At 46.6% G+C, this 13,538-nt stretch overlaps 1 protein-coding gene across 4 annotated transcripts in view; it reads left to right on the top strand.

Moving 5' to 3' along the window:
* CD207 (CD207 molecule) overlaps positions 1 to 13,538 on the top strand; it is a 40,423-nt gene that overhangs the window by 21,768 nt on the left and 5,117 nt on the right. For all 4 annotated transcript variants that reach the window (XM_037527583.2, XM_037527579.2, XM_037527580.2 and 1 more), the window contains exons 2-6: positions 9,645 to 9,782; positions 9,875 to 9,991; positions 11,069 to 11,443; positions 12,350 to 12,501; positions 13,196 to 13,314. In XM_037527583.2, coding sequence (XP_037383480.1) covers positions 9,707 to 9,782; positions 9,875 to 9,991; positions 11,069 to 11,443; positions 12,350 to 12,501; positions 13,196 to 13,314 — 839 coding nt within the window. In that variant the 5' untranslated portion in view covers positions 9,645 to 9,706. The remainder of the gene's footprint in view (positions 1 to 9,644; positions 9,783 to 9,874; positions 9,992 to 11,068; positions 11,444 to 12,349; positions 12,502 to 13,195; positions 13,315 to 13,538) is intronic.

Below are 13,538 nucleotides of genomic sequence, written 5' to 3'. Positions count from 1 at the left end.
AGTTCTAATAAAGAGGTGTATTGTGAATATTTGCAAAGTTTACTCTCCTGTTCAGTGAAAAGACTTATCAAAAATGTAAATTCCAGGCCTCCCTGGTGATGCAAGGGGTTAAGACTCAACCTATCAAGCTGTCCGCAGCCATTGCAGCATGAGTTCTATCCCCAGCCAGGGAGCTACCCATGTGGCGCGGCAGACCTCTCCTGACTCACCCGTTGCTCCCCTCAGCAGTGTATTTAAATCTGCCTGTTCCGTTTCCCACTCTGTCTCTGGTGAATCCTCTTGCTCCCCACACCTCTGGCCTGTACTCCCATTCTTGTATGCATAAATAAATCTTTTTTAAAAAGCATATAATCCTATCCTGTTTTCATAAAACAAGAGTCTTTTCAGATGCCTGCACTTCTGTGACCTTTACCTATAAAAGTCCATAATTCTGATTGGTTGTCAATAATTTGATGCCTTGACAACAATATTTATATTGATATATTTTCTCCTGGGGGCATAACTTACAAGGTTTTAATTTAGTCCAGGAAAGGAGTTTTGGCACGCGTACTAGGTTCCTTATGCAAAGGGTCTGACGGCCTTTGAAATTTATAGGGCCACTTTGAATTACAGAGTCATCACGAGCGTGTGCTCTCAGGTGCCTGTTCGTGTGTCATCTTTGGTAAGCTTCTTCTTCCATGCTCCTCTGTCCCAAATCTTCTCTCTGAAAGCCTCTCTTTGCAATTCCAACAGATGACCTTTCCTCTTGCGTCATGAAAAACAACCAGAAAAGAGTGCGGGTGACATAGTCACAGAGAACTCAGGCAGATTTCTGGGAATAATGTGGGATAGGAGCTGACTAGGTGACCACACTACTTCCACCTGACTGAAGATTAAAGAACAAAGTGAATAAAAGTGGCTAAGACCACACCAGTGCTACTGAAACGAGGAGTGCCAAGAACTTGAGAACTTGAAGACAAAAATTTTGCTCATAAAATTGAATTATATAATCCAACATGATTCTCCTGGACGGTGATAATGGAGCCAAAGGGGGTTGCACAAAATTCTGAAAAATTACATTGATTCCGTCTCCAGCATATTCTACAATAAAACCATTACTAAATCCTGTTCTCTTCCTAAATATATCTGGAATCCTCCCAAATTCTCATTTTTTAATGAGTTGTTTTCAGCCTATGGAAAAGTTGTTTATGTGGTTTATTTTTATGTTCACAATTATCGAACTCTCATCAATTTATGTATTTATTTTTAAAAGATTTATTTATTTATGCATACAAGAAGTGGGGTACAGACCAGAGGTGGGGGGTGAGAGGATTCACCAGAGACAGTGGGGAACAGAATAGGCAGACTGACTGAAATACACTGCTGGGGAGCAGCGGGAGAGTCAGGAGAGGTCTGCAGGACCATGTGGGTCACCTCCAGGGGCTGAGGATAGTTTCATAGTGCTGGCCCTTAACCTTGTGCCACCAGGGAGGCCTGAACTCTCATCAGTTTAAACAACTCTTCCAGATTCTTCAGATTACAGAGGTAAAAAAATTGTATCATCTACAAATAAATAATTTGTCTTTTTCCCTTTAAAAAAATAAAAGGTTGGGACTTACACGAAGAAAACTGTTGGCTGACAGTTATAAAGGAGCTGGAGATCATGTGCACCTAGATATAAAGATGATTTTAAGGACATCAAATCTTCCTAAATTATTTTGTAGCTTTTTAAAAATTGTGAAGCTTACTAAAATTAAGTTTTGCTTAATATCTCAATAGGACTTTGTTTTTGTAACATGCTTAAAGGTTAATTTGAAAGAACAAATTAAGACTAGCAAAAAAAATTTTAATTAAAAATGGTTTAAAAGGGGACCTACTCTATTTTAAGATGTTATATAAAGCAATTATTAGTTTGGTAATATTAAAAGAATTCAAAGGTAAATGAAACAGAAAAGAGACACCCTTAACAAACCCTAGGATGAAATTCCTCATTAATGTTAAAGGAAGCACCTGAAATTAATGGAGAAGATACAGATTACTCAACAGAACCTAAAACTGCTTCCAGCTGCACTTGTACACTTTCAGTTTCCTTTTCCCATCCTTCTAGGCTGCAAAATTCCCCCCTCCCCCACGTCCCACCTCCAGAGAGTCTGACTGTATCAGTTAATGGACTATAGAGTTGTCTTTTTGGCAGTCCAGGATATAAACACTTTTCTTGATAAAGAGAAATCTCAAAATCAGTGTAGACAGAACCCCAAGGCCAAGCCACAAGACAAAAACCAGACATTTCTTCATTCCAAAGTGAAGACATTTCTTCATTTCAGAATGTTGATACTCTTTGAAAAGGGTGATGATTCTTTGTGTGATTCAGTTAGGGAAGTGGCAAGACCTCATAGAACAATCTGGAACTTGGAAATCTGAGGGAACTGTACTCACTCTGAATCTTCCTTTCTTGATTCAGGCCAGCGTTCCTCAGAGTGAGAAATGTCATCCATTGAGTAAGTGTAAGAGGAAAATGGTGATGAAAATCCTGGTATAAACAATGTTAAACAGATTTCCTTACTGTGGGACTTCTTAGAATGTTTACTATGTTCACCGTTACCATGAATCTTCAAGAAAAGCATACAGCATATTTACCAACCTCATAAAATCGTGGACTCCATTTTGGGCAGAGCCTATTTCTGAACTGGTGTTTCATGCAAAACACTTTGGGAAAAATGGGTCAGTCTTAGTGGGAAAGGACATATATTGTGGGTATATACTATTTAGAGTTCTTGATTGGAGACTACAAGTCCGTCTCTGCATACTTTAAGCATAAAAGAAACTTTTTGGGAAAGTAAGTACCTGCTCTCAGACTGAATGGGAAGGCTTGGAAAACGGGAGGCCCAAGAAAGGGTGGGCATTAGAGGAGGCTCCCATGACGAATCTGAAGACTCTCAGCAACCTGAGACAGCGCACCATCGCCTCCCTCGCACCATTGCCTCCATCCCATGTGAGCGCCTGAGCTTGGGACTGTGCCTGAGACTCAGCTGATGAGGTGTTGGGATGAAGAAATGTCTGGTGTTTGTCTTGTGGCTTGGCCTTGGGGTTCTGTCTACACTGATTTTGAGATTTCTCTTTATTAAGAAAAGCGTTTATATCCTGGACTGCCAAAAAGACAACTCTATAGTCCATTAACTGATTCAGTCAGACTCTCTGGAGGTGGGATGTGGGGGAGGGGGGAATTTTACAGCCTAGAAGGATGGGAAAAGGAAACTGAAAGTGTACAAGTGCAGCTGGAAGCAGTTTTAGGCTCACTATCAATCTCTCACCAGAGTGCATGTTTGTTATAATTGATAAACCTACACGGACACCGCTTTATCCTCAAAAGTCTCTAATTTTAATTAGAATTCACTCTTGGTGTTGTACATTCTATGGGTTTTGAAAAATATACAATGATGTGTATGTACCATCATATAGAGAATAGTTTCACTATCCTAAAAATCCTGTGTGTGCCACCAGTTCTTTCTCTGACACCCCCACACCTGGCAACCACTGATCTTTTTTACTGTGTCCATAGTGGGTTGTTGGTCTTGTTTTGTTTTGATTTTTGTTTTTTTCCAGAATGCCATATAGTTAGAACTGTGTAGTATGAAACCTTTCCAGATTGGCTTCTTTCACTTAGTAATGCACATTTAGCTTCATCTGTATCTTTTCATGACTTGATAGCTCATTTCTTTTTTTATGTTTTTTAAAGATTTATTTATTTATTTATACAAGAACCGGGGTATAGTCAGAAGTGTGGTAGGGTGAGAGAATTCACCAGAATCAGAGTGGGGAGCAGAACAGGCAGACTGACAAAGTATACTGCTGAAGGGAGCAGCAGGCGCGGCAGGAGAGAGTCTGCGCGCCATGTGGGACCCTTGCCAGCGGCCCGGGGATTGAACTGGCGCTGCAGATGCTGCGGGCAGCTTCGCAACCCAGTGCTCAACCGCTGTGCCACCGGGGAGGCCCTCATTTCTTTTTTTAGAACCAGATAATATTCCTTTTATGCAGATGTACCAGAGTTGATTTATCCATTCAGCTACTGAAGTTCTTATAATTCTCATTCATTTGTCAGGTACCAGACTCTATTTTTAAAACTCCATGAATGTGTGTGTATATATATATATATATATATATATATGTATAAAATATGTATATATATAAAATATGTATATATATAATATATATGTATATTATATAGTTGAATGCTGAATGGTTCTATTAAGGCTACCCTAACTTAATATGGTGAGGGAGTATGGCAGACAGAATAATGGCTGCAAAGATGTACACATTCTAATCCCCCAAACCTGAAAATATATTGAGTTGCATGGGTGAGCCCAATGCAAGAGTCCTAGAAGTACGAGCAGGAGCCAAAGACTCAATGTCAGAGTGATAAGAACTCAACCTACTGATACTCCTGTGAGCCAAGCAATGAGAGGGCTGAAAAAGGAGGACACAGGTTCCTAAAGAAGGAAATTCTTGGTGTCAGGAGTGAGGGTGGGAAGGATGCTCAGGAAAATAAGTAAGGGCTGTCCCATTTTATACTTACATAAATTTAGACACAGAGTTTAAAACAGCCATGAATATAGATGTAGAAATCTCTATATACATATGCCTGTAGATGGGAGGAATGGACCATATGAAAAAATGTGTTTTTTTCTGTATGGTAGGTCATTTTTTTCTTTTGGCCTACTTGAAATTTTCCCCATTAGTATATAATAAAGATTTAAAGATTTAAAAAGATATTATTTAAAGATTTGAAAAGATACTTGTCTAAGCTTTCCTGGCATGAATCTGCTCCAAGGCCACAGGCAGAGCTCCTTGCCTTGGCCAGTTCAGAGCAGCCTCCTCTGCCTGGAGCACAGCAACCCTTCCATGTGAGCAGGCCGCCACCTGACTGCACCACACTGACGCCCCAGACATGGCGGCCTGTTCACACAGGGCTGGCCATTGTCACTCTTTGAGAGAATCCTGCCCTGTATAGGGTCCCCAAAGAGGGAACTCGTTCCAGTATCAAGGGAGCTTCCCTGCCGTTCCCTCCACCCTTTATAGTTTTGGAGCCTCTTCCCTTCTCCCTGGAAGTGAGGATGCCGTTTTTTTCAGCAGGGGGACACTTTCTGAGGGCCGGGTCTGTCATCCTTTTCCTTGTTCCTGGCTTGGAAAAGGTGTTCTGAAAGACCAGCTGGATGAGTCATCCCACCACCCAGCCCTTCGTCGATTTCCCTTCTAGCCCCTCTCCCCAGGGCTGGCATCCAGTGGGAGGCACGGAATTCCTTGGTTATCTGGGGTCTGCTTGTCGGAAGCCTCATCACATTGCCTACAGGAGCCCCTCTGAGCCTGTGGACCACTAGCTGGAATAGCCGTCTCCTTTCTCAGCTCATTTTCTTTCTCCCCCTCATCCCTCCCTTCCATGCACTCCCCCTCTCCCTACTTTGGAGTCCTCTCTGCTGTCCTCGGGGCCCTGACTGGAGCCATTCAGATTCCTATGCCTTGACAACCCAGTCCCTTTTCTGCTCTCACTGAGGGTGCCTGTGGCCATCCTCTAAGCACAAGAGGGTCCCAGCCAGAGAAGGGGGAAAGTGGTTCATCTTTTCCCTCCTCTACCTTTATGCAGGGAAGGTTTTAGAAGCCCAGAAACATGGTGAGTGAGAAAACAGAAATTTGAGAATGAACTTCCCCTTCTTTCAACACAGCCATGATTTTGGGTTACTCTTAGGCCCGGAGTTCCTCCTCTCTTTAGAAGAGCAGGGATCACCTGAGTGTCCAGAACTGCCCACTGGCCTGGCTGAAAGCGAGGTGGAGGCACCTGCACCTCCTCTGTCTTTCCTCCACTTGGACTGCAGCCAGGGGCCCATAGAGTCCCCAGAGAGGGAGGTGTGGGGCAGGTGCTCAGCCGGTGCCTGCAGGTGAACATGGCCACAGGGAGGTAGCTTGTGACTTGCTCCTTCCCCACAAATTGCGAAAGCTCCTTCCCCACAAACTGCGAAATGAAACTCCTCAAGGCTGGGACTTTCACATCCACCTTCATACACGCCTTCTCTGAACCACAGAGGGTGTGCCCAGCGTTCTGGTGGCTTCTTGCTCAGTCTTCTTGGGCTGAGTCAGTCTTTTGGCTAGCAATCAATAGAATATCTACCTGCATATTCTATCTACCAAAAGAATAGCTATGGCTTCCACCAAGCAGAGCAAATGTTCCCCATCCCTAGTCCCTTCTTATGAAGTAGGCCCCATCTTGGTGAGACTTCTGCATCTTTTTCTGGGAGGACCTGGAGGGCATGGGAATGATCCATCAATAACTTATGCTACAAGTCAGCAGAGATTTGGAAAAGCCAACTTTTGACAGAGGGAAGGGGCCAGATGCTCTTAAGTTGCATTTTGTGGTAGCTTCTCTCTCCAAATGCCTCAGGAGGAGACCAGCATTCTCTAGGGCTCCCCAACCAGGGTCTGAGTAACTTGGATCCTCTCCAACCCTGGGCCCTGGACTGTGACAGGTTTTGTATGTAGGGCCAGGAGACAGAGCTGAAGGGCTGAGGAGACCTGGGCCTTCAGTCCAAAAGCAGAGCTTTCTGCCCTCTTCCGCCCTGATAGAACCAAGACTCTGCAACTAGATGACTAGCCTGAAGAGAGCAGGGATGGTCATGAATGTCAGAGAAAGGCAGTGAGTTAGAGTGAGGCATTCAGTGTGTGGGATTACCTAATATCTAAGGTTAGAACAGACAGCAGGCCTGGAAGCTATGGACAGAAAGTGGAAGGGAGGAGAAGAACCAGGATGAGTGGGACATCATCCTTGGGAAGTATGTGTGGTGGGCTCTCTGGGGTCCCTACTTAGTCAGAGGCCTAGTTGGAGGCTTAGTCAGTCTGGAGAGAGCCACAGTGGCCTATAAGTACCATGTGTTGACCAAACAGGATCGGGCTGAGTGGTGACTTTGGATTCTCTCAAACATTGAAGGCAGTGGAAACCTTCTCAATACAGGCAGCTGTTCCCTTGGGCTTGTTTGTTTAACTCAACCCTGGTCCTTGACGCCACCCTGGTATCCAGCTCCGCTGGTTCAGATTTGATACTGGAATTGTCAGGCCTAGTCTCCCAGCCAGGAACAGATCCCAGGCTGCAGGGGCAGCGCTGAGTCCCAGCCACTAGACCACCATGGGTTGGTGTCTCACGAAGCTGCAGCAGGAACTTCGCAGACTCTCAGGCAAGCAAGCGAGAAGAGGCAGGTTTGCTTAAAGAAAGAAGAAGTTTATTGAGGAGAAAAGGAACAGAAATAAAGTGAGACTCCCAGGCCATGAAACCAGGCCAGGGAGGGGCAAGGAAGCCAAAGTGGAGTCGTGTCTCAGGGAATATACACCTTCTTTCCCTCATTATTCTAAAGCTCCACCAGTCTCTTTGTGATTGGTTAGTTCTCAGTTGTCTCGCTTAATCTGCTACTGAGCTGGGGATCTTTACATTCCTTATCTAACAGGTTTGTCTTTCCCCATTTGTTGCATCGTCCCCCTTGTTTGATAGATTTATCTTTTTGGCCCCGTCTCCCAGATAAGCACCCCTGCATTTTAGGGAAGAGAAAGTTAAACATCAGCTATTGAAGAAAAACAGGCTGCCACCCATCGGTCTTAGTGGCGACCCCTTCTCATCTCCTTCTTGCATAAATATCCCTGCACTCTGACAAAGGAGAGGACAGTGGTCTACCAGACATGAGTCTGCTGCCCTAATTAAACCACTCTCCGTTTCCCCAAACTCCACCTCCCTTTATCACCTGAAGGAAACCAAGGCCAGCGTTAACAATGTTGTTCTTGGTCCTGGGATGTTTATTATTCCCGGTGGAATTAGTTACATTCTTCTAGTTGTCCTTATCTCTGAAGCCTTCCTAAACTCTTCAGAGGTCCCTTCCTGCAATGTTGCTAAAACTGCCTAATTACCCTAACTTGCCCTGTGTCTCAGATTCATGAGTCGGGACCTGCTTTCTAGGCCTGTGCTGGAGCTTTTAGGCACTTTGGAGTAAGATGTAAGTCATGCTTCTTTCATGTCTTCGCTGTAGGAATGGATGAGAACTGCTGGGGTGGTAACGCCGGAAGGCAAATTCAGGTGCACAGATTATGGGTTTCAGTTGTGCCACAGACTGAGTTGCAGTTGAGTAATAATTAGTTGTCAACTTTTCCATTTATTTATCTTCTATCGATAGTCATCCACCCACACACCCATCCAGTCATTACCCATCCATCCATCCATCCATTCATCCAGCCACTCATCTGATTATCTGGACCAACTTCCTTCATTTTCTCTTTCCCTCCTTTTCTCCCTTTCTCCCCCGCCTCTCTCTTTCCTGTCTTCCAAAAATATTTTTCAAAATCGCTATATACAAGATTTAGCAGACTTCTTCAAGACATAAGAAGCTTCCCGGTAGAAAACTTAGTCTCTCGTTGAGCTTCAGTCCCATCCTCTCTGCTTTGCACACCTCCCACATGTGACTGCCTGGTTCCTGGCCCGATGTTACTGAGCCTTCCCATGATGTCTGAGAAACTCAAGTGCAGGAAGCAGGGAGGAAAACCCAGGTCTTACATTTCATTTTAATCTTTCCATTTTGTAAAGAGATACTGTACCATCTAAAATGCCTTCATAACAGAAAGAATATTTTATTGCTGTGGTCTCCTTACTGATCTCCCTGCTTCCAGGCATTCCACACCCTGTGCTCTTCACCATCATCAGAGTGCTCCCTCGACAGTGTTCCTGTCCTTGTCTCTCTCCTGCCTGAGATCCGTCATTGGTGACCAGAATTCTAGCTCCTTAACCCATGCAAAAGGATCTTCATGATCTGAGCCCAGGTGCCTCTGGCCCCATGCCCTCTCTGCTCCAGTCATGTATTTTACACTCGACACCATTAAACATTTAGTTTCCATGTTGCATGCATTTGTTTTGCTGGTTTGTTTGTTTTGTTTATACATGCACTGGGTACAGTCAGAAGCGCGGGAGGGTGAGAGAATTCACCAGAGCCAGAGCGGGGAGCAGAGAAGGCAGAAGGACCGAAGTACACTGCTGAGGGGAGCAGCGGGCGGCAGGAGAGGTCTGCGCGCCATGTGGGACCCTCCTCCGGTGGCCTGGGAGCAGCCGGGGATCGAACCGGCGCCGCAGAGGCCGCGGGCAGCTTCGCAACCCAGCGCTCAACCGCTGCGCCACCGGGGAGGCCCACCCCATATTTTTGAATATGCTAATTCCGCTACCTGAAACCTTTTTTTTTAATCCTTATCCTATTTTCTGTACTTGTTTTGAACTCTGCGTGATCTTCTATCATTGTACTTAGGTCTTATTTTCTCCCAGATTATGAGTAAGTTTTTCATCTTTGTGGCCAGTCCTGGCATGATGTCTGGTACCTAGAAGACACTCAGTATGTATTTGTGGGATGAATGGATGGATGGGTGATGGATGAGGAATCTTACAAGAGAAAAAGGATAGCCTAGTCCCTATAGCAGCACTCCCCTCCCTCCACAAGAAGACAAGTGGTTTGTTTCTTCCTGAAAGCTCAGACCTTTGAGGAGAGGCTCAAATCACTCAAGCTGTGGCCAGGGCCAGACTGGTGTCCAAGCCGGGAATGGGGAACTTGGGGATGATGAGCTGACTTTCTATGGGACTCGCTTCCCATTTCCTCTAGATAAAAGGGCCTTGGGGAGACATCAGCCAGGAGCACCTGGGCTGCAAGGGTGATCTTGAAGGATGATGGCTGCAGAGAGCCAGGTCGTCGATGCACACTTCACTGTAGACAAACAGAACATCGCCCTCTGGCCTCAAGGCAAGTGCTAACTGCGCTCAGGCCTACTCAGGGCTCTGTGCCCAGAACCTCTGTTTGCTGGTCCTTCAACAAATGTTCTCTTCTCCTTGTAGAGCCTCCTCCCAAGAAGGATCCACCTCTGGTTCTAAGGAAGTGCCCCACGGTCCGCACAGCAGTCATCTTCTTGACCCTGATCCTGGCTGCTTCCGTCCTGCTGCAGGCTGTTCTCTGTAAGTGCTCAGGTTCCCCCCACCCCCTTTCCTGGAGATTTTCCTGACTGGGATCCGCACTTGCATACTTGCCTCAGGGATATTATTTTGTTCCCAGGAAATGTTCATCTCTTTCTTCATCTATACCCCTCCCCACCTGAGCTTGTGTCCCTCCACGCAGAGCCTGTGGGCAAACTGTGAGTGAGATGTTTCCTGACCCTTCTGAGGTACAGACCCACTGTAGCTTCTGTTCCAAGTGACTAACTGAAGAACTGGACCCATCAGCTTACAGAGCTCCATGGCTCATCCCCTACCCAGGGCCCTTCACGCTCTCTTTATTCACCTTTTCCTGTCAAGGAGCCTCTCTGCTAGTTGCTGGATGTGTGACTCATCTCTCTTTCTCTCCTGGCTTTGCAAGCCCCTGGCTGCTGGCAGAGACTTCTTCCTTCCACCATGTCTTCAGGTTTATCTTTGGTCTCCTCTAGGGTACCCAAGTCTGACCTGAGTAGAGTGTGACAGTGGGTGGGATGAGGGGAGGGCAGAAATGGTTTTATGATTCTCTCTTTCCATAGGCTCTGGAGAAGTCACTTCCAGATTAGAAGTCTGCATGACTGGCCCCTCCGGTTGCCATGAGGAGCCTGTGGACAGACGTGGGAGGGGATGTGCTGTCCTAGTTGGTGCCACTGCAGGGAAGGGTCTCTGAAAGGAGAGGACTGGGAGTCAGCGATGAGGCCCAGAAGGATATGGAAGGGTGACGGGGGCATAATCACAGGCATCCTTTTGCCAAATGTGCCCTCAAAAATCAAGGAAAATTTAGAAGTGGGTTCTAATTCCTGCTTTTGCTTGCCTGGAGGTCCTCTAACAGAGAGCCTATGTTTTAGCATTACCTGCATCTCCCAGAGTTCTTGACACATGGCAGATGCCCATCCCATTTGTCGAATGAATGCATTATGAATGAATGGAGGGTAGGTGAGAGTTCCTTGGGTTGGGTTCTTGGAAATCTTGAGCTTATCCCTTCCTTCCTTTTATCAGCTGACACACCCTCCCTCCAGTCTCTGCGGATGTGCTTTGTTGACCTCTTGACTTTCTCAAATCCAGATCCCTGGTTTATGGGCACAATGTCAGATGTAAAGACCAACGCCCAGTTACTGAAAGGTTGTGTGGACAATATCAGCACTCTGGATTCTGAAATTAAGAAGAACAGAGGCAGTGTGGAGGCGACTGGTGTTCAAGTCTGGAGGGTTAATGCCAGCCTGGATCAGTTGCATTCCAAGATCCTGAGGTTGGAAACTGGCATGGTGGAAGCCAATACGCAGATCCAGATATTAAGAAGCAGCTGGGAGGAAGTTGGAAATTTGGATGCCAAAATCCCAGACTTAAGAAGAGATTTGGACAAAGCCAGTGCTTTGAATGTAAAAGTCCGGGGCCTCCAGAGCAGTTTGGATAATCTTGGCAAGTTGCTCAAACGGCAAAGTAAGTGACTCAGAAAAGATTGGAGCCAGGTTACCAGTGACCCATGGGACCTTGCCATTCTCAGGCACTAGGCTATTGGGCTGGTGTGTGCAGAGGGAAGAGGGGAGAGGTGCAAGGCAGGCGAGGATGGAAATTTAAGAAGAGAGGACTCACTATATTGAGAACATAGGGGCTTTCAGGAGAGAAGGGATCAGGGGCCAGTTTGGACCCCACACCAAGGGACAGTATATGAAAGCATTAGGAGTTTGTCTGTCATGGCCCAAACCCTGACATTTTCCATTAAGTTCCTCCCCTAGATCTCAGGGGTTCAGCCACTATAATGGCCAATGGGGAATCACTTCTTCCTCATGGGAGAGCAGATTCTTTTTTTTTTTTTTTAAGATTTTATTTTTTATTTTTTTTTAATATTTATTTATTTATTTATACAAGCACTGGGTACAGTCAGAAGCGCGGGAGGGTGAGAGGATTCACCAGAGACAGAGCGGGGAGCAGAGCAGGCAGAAGGACCGAAGTACACTGCTGAGGGGAGCAGCGGGCGGCAGGAGAGGTCTGCGCACCATGTGGGACCCTCCTCAGGTGGCCGGGGAGCAGCCGGGGATCGAACCGGTGCTGCCGAGGCAGCGGGCAGCTTCACAGCCCAGTGCTCAACCGCTGCGCCACCAGGGGAGGCCCAGAGATTCTTGATCCATCCTCTGTCATTTGCCCCCTCTCTGAGTCCCAAGACTCTACTAATCTCATTCAGATGTTAGAATCTGGGAAATTGTTCCTAGTCCCCTGCACAAGGACCCCAGGACCCCACAGAGACCAGCCCCATTCACTCCTGTTTCTGAAGTCCCACTTCATGACCCCTTGAGCAGCACCCAGAGATCAAGGAACACCAGTGTTCCCTTTCATCCTTGTTCTCAGATGACATTCTACAGATGGTTTCTCAAGGATGGAAGTACTTCCAGGGGAACTTCTATTACTTTTCTCACGTTCCCAAGACCTGGTACAGTGCCCAGCAGTTCTGTGTGTCCAAGAATTCACACCTGACCTCAGTGACCTCAGACAGTGAGCAGGTGAGTGCTGGTCCCGTGGGGTCTAGGAAGGTGGCGTGTTGGTGGCTGTGTCAAGCAGCATGGACATGATTATGCACAGTAACAAAAATCCCCAGATATCAGTGGCCTAACAACGAAGGCTTGCTTCCCACACTACATGTCCAGAGAGAACTTGTGAGAGGCGCTGCTCATTGTGTTTACTCAGGGACCGAGGCTGAAGGAGCCTTCATGTCCACATAGACCTCACCATCACTGAGGTCGGAAAAGGGAACGTGGAAAATTATGTGTTGGCTTTTAAAGCTTCTGTCCAGAAATAATAGACATCATTTCTGCTTACATTTCACTGGCCAAAGTAAATTATGCAGTACTCCTGGGTTCAAAGAGGGGTGGCAGGTAGGATCTTTCCAAGTGCTCGGAAAACAGAAGTATTTGTGAATAATTAACTGCATAACCAAGACATCTCCTTAGTGAGACAGCGTGTTGATTGAACAAGCCCCTTTCATTGGGGAGGTGAGTTAGCAGCACAGGATCGTGGGGGAAGTGAGGCTGACTGCTGAGTGTTAGTTGCGAGTCAGAATCTGGAAAATGACTCTGGGTTCAGGCCAGGGATAGGAAGAGGCTTGAGAGGAGCCATGTGTGAGGGGTGTCTGGGCTTAGGGGCTGTCATTTGAGACAGATGGTCCAACCCAGCAATGCCTCTACTCCTTCCCCACAGGAGTTTCTATATAAGACAGCAGGGGGGGTTTTCTACTGGATCGGCCTGACCAAAGCAGGAAGTACAGGGGCCTGGACCTGGGTGGATGACACTCCATTCAACAAGGCCCAGAGTGTGAGGTAAGCCCCAGAGCCCTCTCCCAGCCTAGCTTTCCCGGGTCAGGGAGGACAGGAGGGATGGGGTGATAGCTCCGCATGACTATAGGGTTAGAGCCCTGATTAGAGACCTAGCTCGCTTCCGCCACTAGTTGGCCTTGGGATCAGGACAGAGCCCTGGGCTCTCAGTGGTGGTGTCAAGTTTTCCTGCTTGGCCTTCCAGGGCTAGCTTCAGCAGGGGCCCTATT

Source organism: Talpa occidentalis, unplaced genomic scaffold (assembly GCF_014898055.3).
Source record: "Talpa occidentalis isolate TD23 unplaced genomic scaffold, MPIMG_talOcc4v2.1 talOcc4.5, whole genome shotgun sequence".
NCBI lineage: Eukaryota > Metazoa > Chordata > Mammalia > Eulipotyphla > Talpidae > Talpa > Talpa occidentalis.
Note: the sequence above shows the minus strand (reverse complement) of the source record. Positions and strands in the feature narration are given on the sequence as shown.